Here is a 24,987-nt window from a genome sequence, read left to right as displayed (position 1 = left end):
ATATAGTAATATGATGCCAAAGCTTCTTGTTCACTGAGTGTGCACAGCCCTATATCTCAGGGAAAACAAAACAAACAAAAAAAAAACACAGGAAATGTCTAAATAAAAAAGCTTTTAACTGGTATACATTAAACCTCTTGCCACAGCTAGGAACCAAGTGCTTTGGAAGCTACTAGGAAAGTGACAGCATGATGCTGAAAGCTAGTTATGTAGGTGAACCTGCTGGCATCTGAAACAGTAAGGTACATTTTTGTAAGCAGGTCATTGTCTTTCTCAAGTGGGTTGATTCAGCATTTTGGGTCTAGGCATGTCCATCAGGCTGTGAATTTAAACGTAACAAAGGTAGCAGGTGAGTTTACACACTTTGTTGGAATCAGACCACTGCACTGTAGTTGTCATTGAGCTGGCATGAGGTGGCTTTGAGCTGTTGAGTAAACACACCTCTGTGGTTGAAAAGCCAAGGTAATTTTTGTTTGCCTTTGAAGTTGATGGAAAACTTACCACTGACATCAGAAGATCAGGATTTTGGTCTGTGTTGGTTCTAGCTAAGCAACACCTTTCAACCGTGCTGACAACTCTGACCTCTGTATTAGTGATGGAAACTGAAAGTAAATAAATTTGTTAGATAAGTGATTACATGTCATAAGAATGATACAGAAAATGCCTAATGTGTAAACCTTTGTTGTTTTCTACCAAAGACTTATTTTATACAAATACTTAAACAATTTAGGATGCCTAGGAATGCTTTAATGGTTAAGAGAAATGTTTAATGTTTTCACCCTGTCAATTATCTATTCTATTTTGCTTTTTTGTTAACAGAAATATTCTGAACAAGTATTTGAAATTAACTTTCAATGTACTTTCCTTTAATGGGTACTGAACTGTTTCTGTTCACAGCAAGTTGTTAGTAACTTACTGCCTGCTACTGTGTGTTTGTCTTTGGAATTTAATGAATTAGGCTATGAATTGAGTGTGTGTGTGTGTATGCATAGGTAAATAGCATGCAGATGTTTTAAAGTGTCTCTCCTCACGTGCAAGTTTTAATTTTACAGACGATATCAGAAATTGCAGAAGATAATGAAGCCCTGGTAAGAACCTGATTAGATCATCACCTTGCACACTTCCTCTTCTTTTGCATGACTGAGTTCAGGCCCTTGCGCTAATCTTTATATGTAAAAGTGTCTGTGCATATTCATTCAGCCAATCTTCAACCTGTTTTCTGCTCTTTGATACCTATTAATAATATTTTATGGAGCCTTTTTTGCTTTGCTTGTGGAATGGGTGCTTTGTTTCTGTAACTTCTGCAGGGGGCTTCTACTATTCCTAAAAAAAAAACGCACTTTTTTTTTTTTTTTTTTTTTGAACTTAAGCAATCAAATTGTTTCCCTGCTTTCCCCATGTTCCTCTCTTAAATTTATGTGATTTATATGATCAATAGTAGGCAATTCTAATTGTTGAGATTAGTGAGATAAGAGATCATGCCACTTTGGATTCCTATTATTTGCTGGTCCCAGTTAGTGCTGATTATTTCAGATAACTGCATAAAGAGAGACCGTAATATAGTAAAGGACTTCTTATCAGAAACTTGTGAAGCATGCTTGTTGCCCTAATGATTTTGAATGCGATTCTCCGTGCTTCAAGTTAAACACATACTTCATAGGCTTTAATAAACTGGGACCCCAAGAGATGTTCTATAGTACCTCGGTTGACTTGCAAATTTGTCATGTCAAATGTAGCTAAACACTAAGCAAGCAAAAGAATAATTAATTGATTAATTGTACATCACTCTGATGTGATTTATCATGCAGGAAATACAGGTCCCCATCCAAATCCACGCTGAATCATGCTTTCACAAAGCTGCTGCAAACCAAGTTCTGAAACATCTATTAAATCATTGCCTAATATATTAAACAGTAAGAATAAATGTGGCAGGAAGCTTAAATCCTTCCTCTACATTCTCTTTCTCAACCTCTAATACAGAATAACTTGTTTCTTAATAGAAAAGCTCAGAATCTGAGGAAAATAATTAAAATGTCATGAGGCTTTCAGAATTCTTTGCAGCATCAGCCCTTCTAAGATGCCTCCTATGCATTTAGGTGGCGGGTTTTTGTCCCTCATTGATGTGAAAGTAGTTTTTTTTGTTTCTTTCTTTCTTTCTTTTGTGGAAGAGTAGTTATACTCCTTCAGTACCTGTCTGCTTCCAAATTCTAAGCCTGAATATGTTTAATATATTAATATATTTCTAAGCCTGAAGGCTTCTTTACATTAAATTACGTGATTGTCCTCTGAATAGTCTCAAGACAGTAGTACAGTACTAACTGACAGGTGCATCGTGCCCTGGTTTTAGGATCTGGTTATACTGATGATCTGAATTAATTGTTTATGGCATAGTTTAGTTATGTTTACTCATGGGAAATAGGCCTTTCCCACTTTAAGAGGATACTTACTGATCAGTGTACATACAGTGCATCACTGAATACACTAGAAAAGAATGTGTATGTGACTAAAGTTTATTCCAAATTTGAATGTTAAATGCTGATACAGTAAGGTTCAACTTATATCAGGACACACAATTCAATATTTTGATTTCTATCAGTAGTGCATGTAACGATACAATTAAAATAACAAATTCTTGAGTTTGGCACTTGTTCTAAGATACCAGACCCTTGTCGGGCAAGACATGAAACTAGTAGCTCCAGAACCTGGTCTGTTCATAACCTTTGAAGGTAAAGTCATACACTAGTGCTGTATGACTGTAGTTGTCAAACATCCTCAATATTTTTCACCCATGTATTAGTGGGAGAAGGTCCAATGAAACAAGAACTATACAAATAACCTCAGATCACGGTATGAAAAACTAAATGTTAAAACTTTGCAGCTTCCACCTGCTATCTTTATTAACAGTTACTTTAAAGAAACCAAATACTAATTTAAAAAAAACAAAAACAAACAAACAAACAAAAACCTTTCAATTTACAGGATGGGATATTTCATTATGTGCAAATATTTCACTTTATCTCTGTTAGCTTGCATATGCTAGCCTGGGGAAGCTGATTTAATTAAAACCTGATTTTCACAGAGAGGGCATGTTTAATAGCTTTCTCCACTGAAGGAAATCCTTCTTCTAAAATGTGAGTTTCTTTTTTGTCTGTTCTTTTAGTCTTACAGTTTCCTGTTTTATTTTGAGATTTTATTTATCCCATGTTGACTAATGCTTGGGTTTTAAAAAAATTAAAAACAGAAAATCCCTGTGGAACAGCTATACCAGTTGACCGTTCTGCTGTAGTACTGAACTGTAGTCAAACCACGCTGAATGGAGTGATGATATTCCTGTGCAAGTAGTTATTCCTAGTCTTAAGAAAGGCTTATCTTTTTAGGAAAATTACCATGAAATGAGCAAAAACATGAACTTAAAAGATGAGGAATAAGAGAAAAGGTAACTCTAATCACATCTTCACAAAGAACCACTGTGTAATAGCTCCTTTGGGCTACTTTCTCATGTTGACAATTACTTAATTTACCTAAAAGTGGATTAAGTCTTACTCCATAATAATGTATCTACACCTGGATTTATTCAAGAATAGTTAAAGTTCTGTTTTAATTTCAGTCTTTTTTTTTTTTTTTTTTTTTTAATCAGAGTTTATTTTCAAGCTTAGAGAAGTGCTAATACCAGGGTTACAAAGTTATTTCAGTTTTTTTTTTTTGGAATGCAAGTGGTTTAAATTCAGTAGGGCTGATCCCTTATAATGAACATGGTGAAACTGTACCACAAAGAAATACTTCAGTGGTGCTTGGCACATTGCAAAAAATAATCTGTCAATTGCACTGTACCAGTTAAGTGTGCTTTCTGTCATCACTTAGAAAAATAGGAGCAGCTACCCTGCAGGTTGTTCAGTCGTTTTCAGCCGTATATCAGAGTAAATAGCAAGCAAGTGTGAATTGCTCCCAGTTTGATGTGATGGTGGCTTATCTTCACCCTTGGAAAGCTTACTTAGAGAAGCAAGGAAGTGTAGAAGCAATGAAGAAGAGTCATAGCAATAAAAGAGGTACTTGTTCACGCTATGCTTACAGAGCATCCTACTGCATCGTTGGACTTCCTTTTGCCTCCATGATTTTTCCAGAGCTCTTGTCCTCTTATGATTAGATAAACTCTGCTCTGTTTAGATTTATTTGTGGCCATTTATCCCTGACAACTCTGACTTACAAAGCTGTTCTTTCTCTTTGATGTTAACCTCAGTGAAGTCAGGCCTGCTCAGCTGAGCACAGTTGCTGGATGGAAGCTAACCACTTCCTTAACTCCTGCAGCTGGTGGTGGGCTGCAGCTCCTTTTTTGCCTGCTGCCCAGTTCAGGTTCTTTTCTTTGCTGTCTTCCCTCTGCACAGTTAGTTTCAATTCTGTTTTGTCTATGAAAAACATTGTGCGAAGGAATACTGGCTTTGGGTTCTAGTCCTAATGGGCTGGTAGCGGGATCCAGGTCAGGATGGACAAGTAACTGTTAATTTCCAGTTTTTCCTATGCAACTTCTATCATGTAAAACATGAAACAGTCCACCAAGCTTTGTAAAAGCTCTTAGTGATTTTTCTGTGACCTGATGACAGCTTACCCTGATTAATTATCTTGATTTACAGAATCATTTGGACAGCTGAATATTTTTCCATCCTCTATAGCAATACAATGTATAAACATGAATTGAGTTTTTTTTTTAATATCTATGGAATTTGAGTGATCAAGTCCCATTAATTTAATTTGAGAAGAAATCCAAATTGCTTCAGGCAATTTAAATATTTCAGAATATCAGACATAGTTCCATACATTACATCTGAGGATTAAAATTACATGATAAAAAGATGGTTTTGCATGTAGAAATAATAATATGCAGGCAGGTGAGAGACAGGCATGGTAGTCAGAGTCACAGACACGTTCTTTTCATTTTTAGGAAAGAGTAATGTCAAAATGTATGGATTTTTTCTTCAGTTTCAGAAGGTAAGAAAGCAGAAAATTCTTAGGAACATAAATTAGCAGGCATTGACCTGATCTTTGCCTATAATGTAAAAATAAAATGAAAAACAGCTGTTGACTCACTCTTCAGCAGGTCTGAAACTTTTTCTGTCAGCTGTTTTGGGTGAGGAAGGGCCTTGTGATCAGCTCATCCATACCTGCAATGGTCATTAGAAGAGGGGAGCCAGACAGCAGAGAATGGGAAACTTGTGTCGCAGTGGAAGCCACTTACCAGCCAGAGCCCTGAAGAGGGATTGTACAAGCAGCTTGCCTGATAAGACAGATTATTAAAATGTCAGCAATGGTGAGAGGTGAAATTGCAATTACACGGTGCATCTTTCTGATCACTCTCCCCTCTTGCTGCAATGACATGCACTGGAAAGCACCTTCATCAGGAATTACTGTCAAACTACTAGGTCATTTCACAGGAGTGGCAAGATGTTGATATTTACAGAACCATCGTGCCTTGTGTTGTGCATTCCTCAGGAAGATTTTATGAAGAAGGCCCCATCATTTTTCAAACTTTTTATATGACTAAAATACTGAGGTTTTGAGTTAAACAGTGCCTACTGCTTATTTTCTAGGATGATTACATTTTATGAACAAGCTTTGACTCCCTTGAAATTTCTTGCATCTACTCTGTCTGCCACTCAATAGTATCAGTGTGTCTGTGCGTGTGTGGATTGAAAATGAAATGCTTGGAAGTCTGTTTCTACCTATCTGCTTGTGTTTAAACACATAACAATGAATCAACACCACTACTTTAATCCTTATCTTGCTAGTTACCCTGGAGATTGATTTCATCTCTAGCTGTGCTATTCCTTGTGCTTATCCTTTATGTCTGGCTTTTGACTTTTGCGATGCTACTTAGTGTATACATGTGTACAGATGCATATGGATAGATGGATATTTTTAAAAAATGCATACTCCTTATATGTGCCGTGTAATATGTAGAGTTGGAGTATTCCTTTCTGCTTGATTACTCCCAGTGTTGCATCTCTTCACTCTCATTAACTGCTTGAAACAGTGTAATAGGAGTGACACCCAGTGGGGCAGCCTGCATCATCATTTTAAATTGAAAAAACTTTCACTGTCTGGATCCCAAACAATTGCATCAGTGTCACGCCTACTAAAAACAGGTTTATATGTTAATACCAGTGGTTTTGGCTCCATTTATCTAGTTTGCCTCCAAAGCAGTGCAGGAGAATGGATTAGTTGGTGGAATTAATGAATAGTTTTGGCAAGAAGAATGAGACTGCTAAATATAAAGGAATTGTATTGAACTGAATTCTGACTACTACTGTTCTGAAGGAGAATATGCATATGGAGGTTTAATAAGGAATCCCTCTGATATATACTCATTGTTAATGGGTATTAGTTACTTTATAAAATACTATTTATATAATAAATACAGGTACATTTACTAGATTTTTAAATATATAGGGCAATCCAGGGTAGATAAAGATCACAGAACTGTGGGGACCTTGAGAGATCATTGGATCCAAGACCCTGCCAAAACAGGTTCCTTAGAGCAGGCTGCCCAGGTTAAAAATGTCGTGGTTTAACCCGGCTGGCAGCTAAACACCACGCAGCCGTTCGCTCACCCTCCCCCCTCCCTCTCTGGGACGGGGGAGAGAAATGGAAAGTGAAGCTCGTGAGTTGAGATAAAGACAGTTTAATAAGACAGGAAAATAATAATAATAATAATAATAATAATAATACAATGATGATAATAGTACTACTAATAATAATATGTACAAACAAGTGATGCACAATGCAATTGCTCACCACCCGCTGACCGATGCCCAGCTTAACCCCGAGCAGTCCGGCCCCCTCCCCCCGGCTAGCCACCCCTATATATTGTTTAGCATGACGTCAGATGGTATGGAATACCCCTTTGGCTAGTTCGGGTCACCTGTCCTGGGTCTGTCCCCTCCCAGCTCTTACTGCACCCCCAGCCTGCCTGTTGGCAGGACAGAGCAAAAGTCTGAGGTGTCCTTGGCTTGGTATAAGCACTGCTCTGCAACAATTAAAACATCGGGGTGTTATCAGCACTCTTCTCATCCTAAGCCAAAACACAGCATTCCACCAGCTACTAGGAAGAAAATTAATTCTGTTCTAACTGAAACCAGGACAAAATAAATAAATAAATAAATAAATAAATAAAATATTTCTCCCAGTTACACAGAGCAGATAATTTATCTCCTTTTAACTTAAAAAAGTTTTTAATATTTTTCCTATTTATATGCATCTAGTTTAGTCTAGCTTTATAAAATAACAGAATTTCACATATTCATTGAAGTATTCTGACATGAAGATCCATGGTACAAGTTTTTAAAAGAAAGCCATTCTGAGGGATGCAGTTCTATTTGGACATAAATGAACAACCATTGTGCACAAAAGGATTGGACTGGGGAGAACAAGTACTGGAGCTGATTATGTTTCCTACACTGTCTTACTGTTTTCTTTGTATGAATTCCTTGGTTATTTGGAATGCTAATGATGCTAATGATTAAATCAGTTTTAACATAAATCCTTGGTTATTTGGAATGCTAATGATGTTAATGATTAAATCTAATTTAATTCCTAAAAAATTTGCAGGATTAAAAAACAAGCAACCCCCTCCCCCCCCCCCCCCCCCCCCCCCCCCCCCCAGCAGAAAACAAACAAAACAAAACAAAACACTTTCAAATTATGTATGGCTGAACAAACTATTCTTTGTAGAATTTCAGTGGATTTTTTTTTTTTTTAAGACAGTGTTTTTCTTGTTTGCTCTTTGGTATAACCTTTTCATTTTCTCATAAATAATCAGAGATGCTGTGGATACCCTTACTGTGGAAAAGAAGGCTTTTTTGTGTGTGTGTGTGTTGGGGGGTGTTGTTTTTTACTTTACAAAATGTCAAGAGTGTCAAGCTTCATTTTAGCAGAGGGCTGCTGCAGAGTTTTGCCGAAGGTGAGCTATCTTAAATGAAGGGGCCACTATGGAGCTTATTTTGGTGGCAAAATGCACCCTTAATGGCAGATTGTATCAAATCCAGTAAACAATGATGTTTGGAATTGCTATGTTTATGTTAAAACTGATTTTCTGCCTTATTCCTCTGTGGTGCAGTAAACATCTTCTGTTTGCATAGATGTTCACTAATTTGGGTTGGGTTGGCATAGGACAGCAGGGGATCAAATCACACATGAAGGATTACCAGTTACATTCTTTAACTATGTCTATACTACTAGCCTCAGTTTCCCAACAGACTGAGCATTGTAGTTCCAATCTGGCAGTTTTTAATTTTGTCTTTTTATTAGGTAAAGTGCTGCATTAAAATCAGTGGGACTGTTCATGCTGTTTAGATTGATTGCATGCTTGTGCCTGTTAATGGCTTAGTGGCAGAATACCTCGCAGGCACTTTGGCGTGCCCATAAAGGTAATTCTGCTTCATTTGGGGCTCTGTGTACTGCTGCTTGTATTGAGTAGTTACCTCGTTGAATGGTTTCTTTGAAATCATTGTGGCTGCTGACTGTTGTGTACCATGTGTATAAATAGAAATGAAGCAAATTTTTAAAAGCTGATTTTAATGTGGAAGATCAGGGTTAGCTAGTCAGTTTAAAAGCATATTCTTTATGTTGATTTTAAACCAGTTTTGAATGTAGTTAATATAAAGAAGTGCCGAATCTCAATTTTACAGGTAATTATCCGCTATAGTGGCCTGCAAACCCTAAGCAACTTGAGCTACGGGCTTGGATGAGTGGATGGAATTTTGCAGACCATTTGACATGGTTGCCCATAGGTAACCTGAAAATGTGTATCTGTTTATTTAAAAGAAGGAAAGTGAGGCATTAACTATTGCAAAATCACTGCTCAATTTCTTCAGGAGCATTTTTTTTTAGATATGTTTGTTTCTTTGTAAGAAAAGGAATAGACTAACTTTCTACCTAACTGATAGAGGTACAGTATCACGGTGTCTTTGTGTGACATTCAACTAAGAGCATTTCTGGAAGTTGCTCAGAAAAACTTCATTTATTTTCTTCTGTTATTTTTAAAACTCTGAATTCCACAGGAGAAGTTTAGTCAGACTATCTGATTTCCTTGAACATTGCATGTGGTGTTTTCCTGGGTGTTAGTTCTTCTCTTGCAAAATCGCTTCTTCCAAATGACCGTTCTTGATGTCCATGCAAAATTGTTTGAGAGACTATTTTTTGCATGGCCTCTCTCGCTCTTCTGCTACCTCTTAGTCCATGTTTAGCTGCATTTTCCTGCCTTTCTGAAAGCTTCCTGCTGCTTTATTCCCTCGGTCATTGCTCTGCTGCATTACTGGTAACTGTAGTCACGACTCCTGTCTCTTGCAGCTTTGGAGATATGTTGTCCTTTACACTGACTGCATTTGTTGAGCTGATGGATCATGGGATTGTATCGTGGGATACATTCTCTGTGGCATTCATTAAAAAGGTAAATTTGTAATCAATGCTATGCATTTTGTACCAGTTTGCTTCCACAATTTAATTTTTTTAAGGTGAGTTGTGCTTTCTCTTTTTCAGATATATTATTTAGGTGATTGCTTGGTCAAAAAGGTACATGAAAATGGAAGTAAAGTGCTATTTAAAATTACAAATATTTTTAATTGCAAGATCTAGTTCAACTGTTACTGAATTCTATGGGAGCGAAATTGGATCAACGCTATATTAGGCTTATTACGTGGGTAATTGTTCACTTGGTTACGGTGTGACCTTCTTGTGCATATACCATGCAATTAAAATAGAAATCAGTATTTAGATTTAATATAAATGAGCAATGAGTAATAATATATCTCTTGAAACATAAACAGCACTGACATGTTTCCTTTGGGGGTATGGAAGGAAGAGAAATTAGTTCGTTTACAAATTGAAATTATTAAGATGGAATCTACTGAGTTTGTGAAGCTAAACTCCAGCCCCCTGAGTCCTGCATCTAAGTTCTATGGTTTTGAAAAAAGATTTTTCCACGATTTGCAATGTTTTTCTTCTTTTCTTACGTGTAGGAGTTGCACAAAAACAACAGAAACACTGGAGTACTCCTTAAATGCAGAGGTTTAACACACTTCAGAAAATAAAGCTTTTGTTGTTACTGATTTAACCATTTTCACTTATTGTCATCTTAACTATTGACAGGTTGAAATTGAATAGGGAGGCTCTTTCATTTATTAAAACAAACTAAACTATTTCTGAAGATTTTTTTTCAAAACAGGTTGGAACAATATGATTAAATTGCACTTGTACAAGTTCAAAAGACACCAGAGCTAATTCACTAAAATGATAGCAGGGGCTAGTGGAGCTAATGTAACCTGTGACAAAGATTGCTTTCCTTTTTAACCAAATGTATCAGACTTCTACTTTAAATTTGGTTGCAAAATTACTACCACCAAAAGAAAGTACAAATTTACTTTCGTTGTCAGGAGTGAAAGAAAGAAACAATTATGAAAAGAGGGTTAGATTTTAAGTTCTGTTTTGGTCATTAAAATGATGGATATTATTTGTAAGAGAAATTAATATTGATCTAGGTTTTGGACTTTTTTGATTGTTTGCTAATCTTGTAGGCTATGTAGATTATTATTATTATTATTATTATTATTATTATTATTATTATTATTATTATTATTATTATTATTATTATTATTATTATTATTATTTTACCATGACAAATAAAATTATCCACGTGTTTTAATTGACTTCATGAGATACAAGGTCAATTCCAGAATGTGTTATTTGCTAGAGGAGGCTAAACGTGAGCGTGTTAAGAAATTTGCTAAAAATGACTTGAAATCAGTCTACTGAGTGACTCAGAATTATTGGTTTTGTCTTACCCTTTCAACATGTCTTGCACTGTTAGTTGTATAGTAACAACTGAAAGAGGTGCTGTGCACCCCTGCGACTGGCTGTCTTCTGGTGGAACCAGTGGAAAAGAAAGAGACCACAGTGAAGAATAGGGGTGTGAGAAACACTCCGTAGCCAATAACTTAGGCTCAGGCGAGGATCTCAGTGAAGTAGTAATTTATTCGCGATTGCAATGGCGGGCGCCCCACAAGCAGGAGAGAGCGCATCTACTAGTTCCAAAACACAGTTTATATACCTTTTGATGACAGGACCCTCCCCTGTTTCCCCACTGAGTGGGTAATCCAGGTTCACAATCTATCTGATGCTTCACAAACAATGCATGGCCTTCAGTTGCCGGCCTGTTAAATTTCAAATTTCTTTTGACATTTTTACTGCTTGAAGTGGTAATGTTTCTTCACTTATCTGACTTGACTTGACACTGTGATTTTCACCTAATTGTCCTAAGGAGTCTGGTTGTCTGCATTTTACAAGGTCGCCTGCTAAGCTTTCTTATCACTGTAAGCATATCTCAGTACCACATTCCCTCCTTCTAAACAATGTAACTCTGCAAAAACAACATTTCTATTCCCACAGTTCCCCCCTTTTCTTTTTTTATAAACTGTTGATTTTTGCAAAACCTTTCTCTAAGGTGTAATTTGGTAGATTTCTTCTTCTTCTTTGCTTTCTTTGATTTCTATCTCCTCATTATCACCTTATCTGAGTAAGGTGGTAGCTCCATGGTCATTTGTTTCAATAGTGTGGTTTCAGTTAACCACTGTACTAGTCCTCTTACACAGGGGATAATGCAGCAACCAATGGCTGTCAAAACTCCTACAACTACGATCAAGGATGTAAATACGCCTACTTTTTCTGCCTATTCACTGGCAAGGGTGGTAAGCCCTTGCAATGCTCTAGTTACTGAGCCATCTGGGACAGTATTGTTGGGTGTAAAAGTGCAACAATGGTTGCTCAGTATCACACACACACCTCCTTCCTCCGCGAGCATCATATCTAATGCTATCCTGTTTTCCCAAGCCATTTTGCTGATGGCATCTACTTGTTCAGCGATTCCTCTCATCGCATCCCTGGTATATTTGATGAATCTCTGCTGATTATAATAGATATAATTAATCCAATCCACATTTTTATTTATTGTTACCCACCAGAACAGTGTCTCAAACCCTGTAGCAATTTGATTTCTGGTTTTATGTTCATCCGGAACTCCTCTAGGTACCCCAATAGAATCTATGTATACTCTATCATCAAATGATATTCCTAAGCCTCTTTTACTTCTTCTGGGTATTTGTGATGTTTCTCTTTCAAATGCCAGGGTGAAGGGTATAGTTAATTGAACAAGTGCACAAGTGCCTCCCCAATTAGATGGTAGGGTGGACCGTAAGATCTTCCCTCCACCGTACCACCAGAGATCTGCCCTGGGGATCTCTAGTCTTGAGCAGTTTCCCATCAAGTCCTTGGTAGCACAAGGCAAATTCTCCCAGATGCCAGGTAGCAGTCACACCCTGCCGTGAGAGGCAAGCTGTATGGTTACCTATAGCTGTAGAGAATGCAGGGGGAACCGTGATATTGCCATCATGCAAGGAACGGCAAAGAGAGACTTACAGGCCTCATTTCCCCAGGCAGTCTTTTCTTGGTACAATGCAATCATACATTGCATCCCTTGGGAGTCTTTGGTCCACCCCCATGGGAAGGGCACTATCTGGGCAATCGGTCATCCCGAGGCACAAGCATAGCAGTAGCTACGGTTGAGACTCTGGACGGTATATTTGACCCATTTCTATCCAGGCATTCACATCCCCATACCCTGTTTGAATCTCAAATGTTTGAACTGCCACATTTCAGAGGGCCTCCTGTTTTCTCTCCTGTTTTCTTCTTGAGTTTCTCCCTTTCTCTGATGGCAATAGAGGATCGTTTCCATACAGCTATTCTCAATCTGGCTGTTGGGTCTCTCCCAGTTATTTGTTCTGTCTGCTCAATTGTCGTTGGGCATTTAAATCTCCACAAGCTAACACCTCACAAACATCAAACGTGACAGATTGTGGTACATAACCCTCTGTCACAGTCACCCATATTTTGATGGGGTATCCCATTTTTGCTATTATCTGGTCATGCCTTTTCCAAGTTACCAATTGACCGAGGCCTTCTCTGAGGCCTAGAATCACTAAAAACAAAATTAATAATCAATTTTCCCCTGTCATTATTTTTAAACCTTAGGTTTCCAAATAATTATCAATACAAAGAATAAGATGTACACTACTACTATAACAACCTCCCCTTTGGGAGCACTGCAATTCGCTATAGGTCTGTCCTTTCTCTCAATCACAAGTCACACTCATTACTTACCTGTGAAAATAAAAGGTTAGATTACAATTGTAAGCTTTTATCCTACTCAGAGTCCATTATGAGATTTTTCTCTTCAATTTCACCTTCCAACAAGTCTTCTGTAGGAACAGCTTCCCAGGTACTAGCGTCGACGGATGCCTTCACTCTAGTATAGTGAGTCCAACCTTTTTCCGCAGTTCTTACGGCTGTTTCAGTGGTCAGTAATTGTCCTTCCCATTCAGGCCGGAGTTGACTCTTTCCAGGTCTGAATCAGGACCCAGTTTCCTGGGTGATGGTGGTGAATGGGGAATTCCAAAGGTGGGGTTTGAGCCAACAACGCACAGGTCCTGAGAGATGACAAAGAAGAGGACAACCCCAGAATACAGTTCTTAAGAAAACTCTCTTATTTTGAATTGTGGTATCTCATCCCTTCTGCCCAGATAGGGCAATCTGAACAGCATCTCATATGGTGAAATTCCTATATCCTTTCTTGGTGCTGTTTAAACCTGTAGGAGTAAGCATTTTACCCAAGGAAGTTGGGTTTCTAACACTAGTTTAGTTAATTGCTTCTTTAATGTCTGATTCATTTGCTCCACCTTCCCAGAAGAGGAGGGGTGCCAGGGGCTGTGAAAATCCCACTCAATCTCTAAGGCCTGCTTTAACCCTTGCAGTAAAGCTTACACCCATCTAGTCACGTGGTCAATTAGGCCAAACAAGTAACTCAGTAAAGTTTACCTGTATACTTTGGAAAGGTCAGACCCCTGGCTCCCGTCCCCCTCGAGATGGGTTACAGAACACCTTTTTATTTACCTTTTGACATATGGTACATCCTCTACATATGTGCTTCCCTAAAGTGTATATTCCTACACAGACATACTTTCTTAGCACAACATCACACATTGCTTGCACCTCCCAATGACTCTTCTGATGTAAAACAGTTAATATTTGCCTCATTATCACTTTATTCAGCATTTCTCTCCCATCAGGGAGTATCGATTTTCCTTCAGACTTCATGGCTCTTGATTCCTTAATAAAAATCTTTTTAAAACTTTTTAGTTCTTTCTTAATTTTCAACAATTCCCTGAATCTTCTCTGCATTTATTCTTTGTTTTCCTTCAGACATTAGATGCCTTAAAATACCTGACTTCTCTTTCTTCGTATTGTGATTTATTTTTCAATACTCCCAAGCCCTGCTTTCCCAGAAAGTTGAATAGCTTGTTAGTAGCTTTCTTCCCAACTCTTTTCTCCTGTCCTGACAATAGAAAACGATCCACCTACTTGTTAACATTAATACCTCCTTGGGAGGTTGTAATTGCTCCAAAATCTTTTTTTTTTTTTTTTTTTTTTTTTTAGAACTTACCCAAATAGATAGGTGTCCCTGTAAACCCCTGAGGTAAAATTGTCCACCTATGTTGTTGCTTCCGCCCCCATTTCAGGGTCTTTCCAGTCAGAGGTGAATATACATGTATGTTTGCTCTCAGGGCCAGAGAGCACTCCATTAATAACACTGTTATTCCAGTCTAACAATTTACTATTTGAATGCCCAATTTAATCATCAAATCCCTTCCCAACAAATTAGTCCTTGCCTTGGGTACATACAATAATTACCCAGTGATCATTTTATCCCCTAGTCTCAGCTTGGTATCCCCCCCAAAGTGGCACTGTTATCCCAGCCCCTTCTACCCCCATCACTTTTTAGGGTTTCATTAGTTAATTTAATCCCTGATACTTTACAGGTCAGTAATGACCTAGCTGTTCCCCAGTGTATTGGGTTTGATGGCAAAGTTCGGGGGCTGTGAGTGGGGGGGGCGTGCGAAACTGCAGTGGCAGCCCCCGTGAGAAAAACCCAGAAGCCTCCCCGTGGCAGATAAGGGACAATTTCATCTGGCCCCAAAGGGGCCCACTGCTGCCCAGAGCCAAGCCATGAGCAATACAGTCCGTGCCTCTGTGAGAGCACATCCACGAAAACAAACAAACAAAGAAACAAACAAAAACCTGCTGCTCAACAGTATTTGGGAGAGTGAGAAACACCCCCCCGCAGACACCAAAGTTAGTGCAGAAGGAGGGGGAGGAGGCGCTCCAGGCGCTGGAGCCGAAGCCCCCCTGCGGCCGCTGGAGAGGCCCCTGGTGGAGCAGGCTGTTCCCCCTTCCTGTCCTCCTCCCCGATGCTTGGGAAACTGACCAAACACCACAGCAAATATGCAAATATACCAAAACTTCTAGACTGTTACTTAGATAATGCCTACATCCCCTTTCCCTGCTCATTCAACTTCAAACAGCTCTGTTAAATATTACGTGCCACACCTTTAACACCTTCAGCAACCCTTTTAACACTTCCTTTATCTTTCTCCAGCCTGTACTTTTCTAATACTAGCACCAAAGGCTCAGTCAGGGTCCAACTTAATTCCATACCTTTTCCCTCCAAGATACTGAAACAACATAACAATATAGCATATTTCATCCCATTTTCCTTCTTTCCTCCTTCTTCCACTCCAGATATTCCTATTCGAAGTGGCCAGCCTGGCCACACTTAAAACATCTTATCAAAGCCTGTCTCTGCTAGGACTCGGGCCACAACACAGGCAGCCTTCTTTGCCTGCCATTCCTTCATCTCTCTTTCTCTCCTTTCCATCCTGGCCCTGACTCCCCCTGAAGATTTTCTTCATCTTTCTCCAACCCTCTGCCTCACTACCCGCTGCACTGTCAATACCATTAGTTTTGATCTCTTTTTTTTTTCCTTCTTATCTCCCCTCCAGACACACACCTCCAGGGCCTCCCGCAGGAGGGTCCCCCAGTGACTGTTCACTACATTCCCCCACCTTCTGAAGCATTTTCTGCATATTTTGCCAGGCTTTAATCACACAATGAACTTTCAAGAGCCCTTGGGATACTGGGTCCTCAGGTCTCATCCCCAAGTACTTTCTCATTCTGACCCCAAGTCTCTCATATGATTTATGTGTTGCACACTATTATTATTCCAGCCAGGATTGGCAAGTGGGTATTTCTGCCCTGCCGGTATTACCCCTGGTCCTGGAGGATGAGCTCTTTCCCATTCTTGTATAGCAGCTCTCCTCCTGATCATTCCCATTTCTTTCCCTGTAAACAACATACTTATAGACATAATTCCCTCCCCCAAGAGTATAAATCAGGTCGTAGGAACTGGTCTAATTGTTCAACTAGGCTGTTGGGGTCCTCGAATAAAGACTTCCTCTTCTTCTTAAAAGTCCTAACCTCTCTGCTGGTAAGGAGGAGGGGGTAGTTCACCTAAGAGGATACACAGTTAGTGTTAGTACTGTTAGTATCAGGGAAGGCAAAATTCTCAACATATCTTTTACCTTGTTCTAATTCTTGCCAGAGCCTAGAGTACGATCCTTCTTTAGGGACAGTGTTAATTACAGTCCCTGTCTCCCTTCCTGGAGTGAGTGCTGCTGCCACCAGTTCAATATTAAGATTATAGGTAGCATAACTTGGCTCCTTCTCTGAAAAAGGAATCTTATTGTTTACACATACATTTAAAGCCTGAATTTTCATCAGACCCGTATTTTGGCCAAAATACTGCTGTTTCCTTAATTGTTTCTTTTGTTCAGACTGATACACAATATTTAACCTTTTTTAATTATTTTTCTTTTACAATCCCTCTAATTTTGGGATTATGTTTCCAATTTCTTATCATTCTTCAGGAAGAACTATTAGTAGGCACTCCCCCAGGGATATCTCCCTGTCCCCTGGAACTCATATTTCCCATTTTTCCTAACCCTCGCCAGTATGTGCTACAGAATTTTCCCTTCTGCAGTGTACCACACACCAACGTACTGAAAGATGGGGGTGTACCGCCAAGCACTTCCCCGTGCAAGCGTTACCGCACACCTATGAGTTTACCAGCTTCCCTGGTGTACTTCCAAGCACTTCCCCGTGCAAGGATTACCGCACACCAGATTCCCCTGGTGTAGTGCCAGCACTTCCCCGTGCAAGGGCTTACCATACACCAGATCACCCAACCCCCAAGGCAATACTTAATATTTCTTACCTTGGTCTGTGCACAGAGTTACCGGATCGATTCTTAAAAACCCGGAGTGCTTACCTTCTTCCTTTCCCCACTACTTCATGGATCCTGCCTCTTTAACCAGTCTCGGGCCCTCTGTCAGCTTTCCGCAGAACCACCACCGTCAATGCACAGGACCGCTGAAATCAGCGGGGCATGCCTTCCTGCTGCTGCAGCAGTGGGGCTCCCCAGTAGGTGACTGGATCCCGGACGAGCCCCCAAATTGTGAGAAACACTCCGTAGCCAATAACTTAGGCTCAGGCGAGGATCTCAGTGAAGTAGTAATTTATTCGCGATTGCAATGGCGGGCGCCCCACAAGCAGGAGAGAGCACATCTACTAGTTCCAAAACACAGTTTATATACCTTTTGATGACAGGACCCTCCCCTGTTTCCCCACTGAGTGGGTAATCCAGGTTCACAATCTATCTGATGCTTCACAAACAATGCATGGCCTTCAGTTGCCGGCCTGTTAAATTTCAAATTTCTTTTGACATTTTTACTGCTTGAAGTGGTAATGTTTCTTCACTTATCTGACTTGACTTGACACCGTGATTTTCACCTAATTGTCCTAAGGAGTCTGGTTGTCTGCATTTTACAAGGTCGCCTGCTAAGCTTTCTTATCACTGTAAGCATATCTCAGTACCACATTCCCTCCTTCTAAACAATGTAACTCTGCAAAAACAACATTTCTATTCCCACAGGGGGGTATTAAAACAGAAAGGAAAGAAGGACAAAGGAAGACAAAAATACAGGAAAGAGGCACAAACACGTCCTGATCTGCCAAGCATTTGTAAGGCCGAACAACTGTGCTCTCTGGAGCTGTGGGGGTGAGGGGCAGAGCTAAAGGAGCATCTTGGGACTGTGTTTCTCTGGTGGGAATCTGCAGTTTATTCTCCTTTGCTACTCTGACCTTGGCTTTTGGCAGGCCACTTGAGGCTGACAGGATGGATAAGAGAGCTGATAAGTTTCTTCTAGCTGAAAGGGAATTCTGCAATCCTACTTCAAATGCTTCTGTCCTTTGAAGCTGTCTCTCACGTTAAATGGAAGCCAAACTGGAATGGGAAAGAATTAGGCTGAATGAGTTACTTTTTTTTTTTTTTTTTTGTCTTGAATAAATAGTTTCCTAACTAGGATTGTAGAAGCTCGAGGAGACCTTAAGGGAAGGTCTAACTGCTCCTTATGACTAACTAGTTGGTGTTGGATGCACTCCAACTTCTCCCATCCTTTGGGTACAAAAAGACTCCAACTGCATAAAGATTCCATCTGCAGCGAACAAGAGTTGACACCTTCAAGTAGAGCTTTGTTCCCTATCTTCAGGGAAAATGTTATAACTTGAAAAACTTTCTTAGAGTATTCAAGCATCTCTCAAGATGTTTTTCTTGCTCATGACAATAAAGCTTATTTACGTTGAACTTCCATAGTTGCCTAAAAGATTTGGCTGTCCAGTTTTTACAAAACATCATGATAATTGGATATCAGGGAAAAAAAAGGTACTCTTCTTTGGTTTCTACAATAGGAGAAATAAAATAAAGGCGTGTAATGTTGGTTAAAGTATTCTTAACCATCTCTTAGAATTATTTATATAAGTGCTGTTTCATAATGATGTGATGCAGTCTTACTCTTGATGAGTTGCTTACTCTGCCTTCCAAGATGTACAGTGCAGGAAAAGGGGATGGCAGCAGGGTAACTATCTTTGTGTCTCACAGCTGCCAGTTGTTTTTTCTGTAGTCAAGTGGAACTCCAGTTCCTTCCTTGAAATTGAAATACAAGCTTGAAAACTTTAATAGGCATAGCGACTCTACAGAAATAAACTGCCTCAGATTTCCCTGTTATTTTCACTTACTGATATCAAAATGGTACAGACAAATAACTAATAAACATATCACTGCTTTGAAAAGTTAGATCAGTTTCTTTCCCTGGTGGTTGTGGGCTTGTGGTGGTATTGGTGTGTTTGTTTGCTTGTTGTTGTTGTTGCTATTGTAACTTTTAAATTCCTTCCTGAATTTAGGTGATGCTGAAACAGGAGAAGAGCTCAGAATATGTTGTTTATTTTGGTTTCCTATCTGCCCTTACTCTACAGGTCCTGTTTCATCAAATAACTGAGGCTGATTTTGTAAAGGAATCCTGATTTCTAATTTCCCTTGAAATTGGCAGGAAGCTCAGCACCCAGTTGCTTCTATTGTATGTGGCTACATGTCCCAGTGGGGCTATGCAGACATTAAGGTTACAGGTACCTTTGCTGAGCAAATAGTTTTATCCTTAATGACACACATCTGCGTGACAGGTTTTCATGTGAAAGTGCAAAGCAATTAAGTTTCTTGTTTCTGGAGGGGAGGTTGTATTTCTGTGAGATTACATTATTTTAATCATCAGAATTTTTGATAAATGAGTGCAGATTATTTTTGGATGTTGAAAGCCCTCCTGGCACATGGTGTTCAATAAGCAGATTTCTCTAGAGAACAGCAAATGACACAAATTCAAGCTCCTATTGATTCTTGTCTGTTCTCAGGAAAGGTCTTTCTTCTACATCCAGAACTTCGGATATGGTAATCAAATTTCTTCTTAAACTAATTGTATTCCCTCTGGTAATGGCATGTCTTATTTCTCAGAGTAGACAAGCCTATTATTTCTGGCCCGATTTCATGCTTCAGCAAGGTGGCTATGAATATACATAGCTTGACATGCAAGTTACCCAGCAGACGTTTTGCATGTAATGTATGTCCAGTGTGAGACGTCACAGCTCTTTGAACACGCAAACCAGACTCACTTACACCTTGGGCTTGTGTTTATGATGGTAAAAGGCTGTATGGTCCAGGATCAGGAGAATAAATGTGTCTTTCTTAGATTGAGGTTTCAGATATCTATACCGTTTGATTAGAGCAGGCCCCTAATAAGATTGTTATATCCTAGTGAAGCATTTGCATTGGCACTTGAAATATCATGGAAAAGAGCTGCTGCACCAAGAATGATTTATGTCAAGGCTTGTAAAGAGCATGGTGACAACAGAGTGACAACTTGGGATGCATTCTGGGCATATTGTATTCCTGCTGCGCAATTGATCCATGTGTGCCTGGTGGCTGAGGCATCTGGAGTGCATTTGGCTGATTGTGTGAATAGCGCAGAGCTGATCTGTGCATGCCCACTGTCTATATTGTGGGATTTCTGGACATCTGGCAGTCCTGGCTGCAGTGTATCAGAAAACAACTGGATTAACATTAAGGGAGGCAGGGTAGTACAGGGCTGCAGAGATGCAGCTTGTCACCCTAAATAGCACAATGTGCATTATTTATTAATGTAAATAGTAGTTGTGCTCAAGACTTGCAGATAGCAGATACTGAAAGCCCAGAGCAGAAAAAGGCTGGTTAAGTTGCTCCTCTCCTGCTGTTGTCCATACATGCATGGGTTGGTTCTTTGTTGTTCTGTAAATCCAATGCCTATTTTGTGAACAGACTTGCATTCTGCATCGCATGTTCTTGTGGCAGTGCAAAGCAAATAGCAGAGCAACAAACAGCGGTGCAATAGGTTAAAAGAACAAAAATTCATCCCTCTTTCCTCATAGTCTCCTACCAAAGTTATTTTTTTAAAAAAGGGAGGGGGGTGTTGCTGCTTCAGCACTACTCAGAATGTCACAGGAACAAAACAGTGTCATTGTCCCCATGTTGATATCTAGCTGTGAATTTTACAATCGGCAAGGCAGCTTTTCCAGGCAAAGGGCATACCTTTCTTCCTCCAAAAGGAAAATGATACCAAGGTCTAAGTGAGCTTCTAGAATCCAAAACAGTATAATCATGTTAGTGGCGTGTAGCATGACTACTTAAGAAGGGCATGGACTTTAAGGTTTCTGGAAAGAATGCATCATATAAACTGCAGTGACCCCATCTCAAGTCTACAACGAGTAAATAACTAGTCACAGGACATTTCTTGTCTGTGCTTCCTTGGGTACCTTTTTGCTTTTCTGTGCTGGTATAGGTATGTTTCAAGAAAACCCAAGCGGTTCTTGCTTCCTTTGCCAGCAGAAGGTGAGAGGCTTCCCCTGGGAGCTGTGTCTACAGACTGGGAAGCATGCAGAAGAAAGAATATATGCTGCCACATGGTACCACACAGCTGTGTTGGCTCCGCAGATGTGAGCATGCATTAAGTTATTGCCACGCTGCAGAAATGTGTAGGTCAGATGTGGTTTCTATTAGTGTGCCATTTGTTCATAGCAGCTTTCGGTAAGAGTGAGGGTTATTAATGCATGAACAGCTAGCAAGACAGGATTCTAAATAGAGCTACACAATCAGTTGTGCTGATAAATGATAATCAACTGAGTTTTAATTTGCAATCTGGAAGAGCTTTTAATGTTGGTAACAGCAAGTAAAAAAAAAAAAAAAAAAAAAAAAAGTATATTTTGCTGGAGTTGCATTTTCCAGAGATATAGATGTAAATTTCTCTCCTGCAGCAGTTGCTTTGAGCCTAGAAATTTGTTTAGAGAGCATTGGCTGCACAGATCCTGGAGAGATGAGCAGAGTTCTTGTGATCCTTTCCAAAGTTTCCCTCACAAAAAATGTAATGGAGTTCTTTAATGTTGATTTATCTTGTACATAACTTCGTCTTGAGGCATGTGACCATTAATATTGACATAAAGATGTGGTGATTTGTGCCAGGTGAAGAATCTGTGCCACTGCATCCTTTGAAGGTATCTGCAGTGCCTTGTTGAGTGCTTTCAGGTGTTCACTGATGCCTGGCATTTGGGCAAGACTACTTCTGTTCTGATGATTCCTGAGCCACTTCCACAGTTTTCTTTCTTCCCTTTCCCTGGTTTCATGACAAGATGCCAATGTTCAAAATGTGTTAATTTGTAGATAGCAAGCTACGTGAACAAGTTTGCCTCGGACATCTCTATCTTACAACGGTCGCTAGCAATTCTGGAATCGATGGTGCTCAATAGCCATGACCTGTACCAGAAGGTGGCACAGGAGATCACAATTGGCCAGTTAATCCCACATCTCCAAGGGTGAGTGTCTTCAAATGCCACTTGGTATGGTGATTTTTTTTTTTTTTCCAAATGAGCACAGCATTTAGAAGAAGAGTGGTATAAAGACTAGCAGCCTCCTGCATGATTTCTATTTCTATGACATCTATTATAAGTGGCTGAATGACAGGTTAGCAGTTTTCTGGAATTGCTTGATCATAGACTTCTATTGTTATTACTACTGCTTCTAATACACTTTTTTCTTGGTGCTAAGCTGCCAGTGTGGTTGGAGGTGGGGAGTGAAAAGAAGAGCACTGAGTAGAGGTTAAAGGCTTTAGAGCCATTAGCATACAGATGGGGTTGCTTTTCTTTGCTCTGGGAAGTGTCTAAGACAAAACTACTCAACTTTTATTGAAGGTACATTCGGAAAGGGAGAAGCTCTCTCTTTAACAGGAATATGCTCTGGTTAAACAGATGAAAACCACCTCCTTTTTAGCATAGGGTAATGTATTGTGCAACTAGCTATCCATGCCTCTACTCTCCTGAAACACTTTTAATACCAACAGGTTCCTCTCCATAGCACTTTTAAGGGATTCCTCATTCTACCTGTAGCTGGTGGACATCTGACAGGAGCTGTTTGTTTAGGCATAGTCAGTGGCACTTTGAGGTCGTGATTCAGTGCACCGTTCTTGAGTGCTGAGTCTCATTCTGGAACATCTTGTTTATCATATGAGTAATAGAGAGAACCTGGATGACTAGATTTAACTACCTAACTTACACATGGGTGACACTAAGTGCAAACAGTCCCTTGACTTCTACCAGTAGTTATGCAACTGGAAGATTAGTTTCTACAGCTTGTGTATTTTCGTCACCTTCTCTTTTGTTTATATATTTTTTTCCAAACAGGACAGACCAAGAAATCCAGACATATACCATTGCGGTAATAAATGCACTTTTCCTTAAGGCACCAGATGACAAGAGGCAGGTAAGTTGTTGGGATTTGTTGTATAATCCCTATATCTGTAAGAAAAGTATATTATAAAATCATTTAGGTTGAAAAAAATCTCTAAGATCATCAAGTCCAACTGTTACTCCTGTAGTTGTCCCAGTCACATTTTTTCTGCATTTAGTTCCGACTGACACTTGCTGTATTTTTAGTGTCACAGGTATAATATCATGCATTTTAATGGAGCTGCTTCCATCTTGTACCAGTATTAGTGGGGATTAAGCATTCTTCTGTGTTTTTGTAGTTCCCTGTAACCTCACATGAACCATATTGACTGTGGCTGGCTGTAGTATTTATTGTACTGAACTCCTTGCCAGCACAGCTTGTAAACTCAGAATACTTTTTGGTAAGTCATTTCCCCCCTAGATTTCTTAATAAAGAGTGTGTTCCTTTTGAAAATGGAAATATCTTGCCATGTAAGCATTTCATAACTGTCAGTGTACTATTTTAAGTTAAGTTTAGGGCCAGAGATCAGAAGCCTCAAAAGGAAGATTTAGGATTGCTAGTTGATATTAAATGAGGATGGAATGTGATGTGTTATGAAATAGAGGAGTTTTATCCTTGTTTATCAAGTCATTAGCTTGTGTCAAAACAGAGTTAGTCATTTATTTATTTAGTATTTGCATCACCAGAAACAGTAATGATAATTCTTGTGGTATGACATACTCCTAGTGTCCAGAATGAGTTCACTGGGAGCTGCTGATCCATTCTGACCAAGTCTTCTTAGATTTACTTATACTTTTAAATGGCGGGGATTGTTTAAACAAAATTGTTTAAACACTAGTACCTGCTGTCATGACAAAAAAAAAAATGTTACAGAGTTTATAATCATCAGAACATAATGACTTGATTTGGCTCAAAGACTGATAGCTCTGCCATTAAAGAAAATTTCATTCAACTTTTAAAATCCTAGGATAAATAGTTAGGATCCATATAGTGGTTAATTAGCAAACCATGTGTACAGGAAGGAGAGGTGTCTATTAGCTATCTACAGGGGTGAATGATATTATTTATTGGATTGTGTCTTTCTAAGAAAACCAAGCTGATGAAGTTCTATGTCTATCTCCCAGTTATTGGACTGGGGGTACTCAAAAGTTACAGTTCAGCATTCACCACTAGTATGGTTAGCAGGGAGAAGCTGTGGCATTCGAAATAGCTGATAGTAGATGAAACTGACTAATGCATTGCACTGGGAATTACCAAGAGCATGCATTTGTGCAAAAATGTCTGCTACAAGCAGAGCATGTGAGAAACGTCTGCAGGCTGCCAGAACTTGCCCAAGTTCTGGACTAACCCTGCACCAAACTCCGTGTGATTTCAGCAGCCTTGGCACCCTCCCTGCTGGAGACTGGTATGATGTGAATGATTGGCTTGCATTTAAGGAATGGATTTCAGTCTGGTTGCTGGTCTTCTACTTTCTTCTTACTTTATTTCTGTAATGCAAAAAGTCAAAGGTTTCAAGGTTTTTAGTTTCTAAATGAGGACTCCCTTGTTGCTTTGCTTCCTGTGCCACTGTTGAGGACTAAATCATCTAGAGAAACCTAGGTTATATAAATAAGCGGGGGGGGAGAGGGGAGAAGAATAGCACAAACCCTTTACATATCAGAAAAGGCCTGTTGAGCAATGAAATAATATCGTGAATGTTTGAAGCACTTTTTTTTTTCCTATGTCCCCAAATTGTCTGCATTTTCAGAGATGTTGCTATGGGAAATGAGGTGTCAAATAATTCTTGCTCTCATTTGTTACTACAATACTTGTTATAGAAGAGGCAGCTCATCAGCTGCTAATAGCCCAGCAGACTTCTT

The 24,987-nt window shown here is 39.4% G+C and overlaps 1 protein-coding gene across 8 annotated transcripts in view; it reads left to right on the top strand.

The window, feature by feature from the left end:
- The window catches only part of ELMO1 (engulfment and cell motility 1), a 322,098-nt gene that overhangs the window by 96,130 nt on the left and 200,981 nt on the right, over window positions 1-24,987 (top strand). For all 8 annotated transcript variants that reach the window (XM_082753916.1, XM_082753922.1, XM_082753917.1 and 5 more), the window contains 4 exons: window positions 1,053-1,088; window positions 9,340-9,439; window positions 22,067-22,218; window positions 23,083-23,161. In XM_082753916.1, coding sequence (XP_082610042.1) covers window positions 1,053-1,088; window positions 9,340-9,439; window positions 22,067-22,218; window positions 23,083-23,161 — 367 coding nt within the window. The remainder of the gene's footprint in view (window positions 1-1,052; window positions 1,089-9,339; window positions 9,440-22,066; window positions 22,219-23,082; window positions 23,162-24,987) is intronic.

The sequence above is a fragment of the Aythya marila genome, assembly GCF_965140915.1.
Source record: "Aythya marila genome assembly, chromosome: 2".
NCBI classification, from domain to species: Eukaryota; Metazoa; Chordata; class Aves; order Anseriformes; family Anatidae; genus Aythya; species Aythya marila.
The sequence above is the reverse complement of the archived record's forward strand: the minus strand, read 5'-3'. Positions and strand labels throughout refer to the sequence as shown.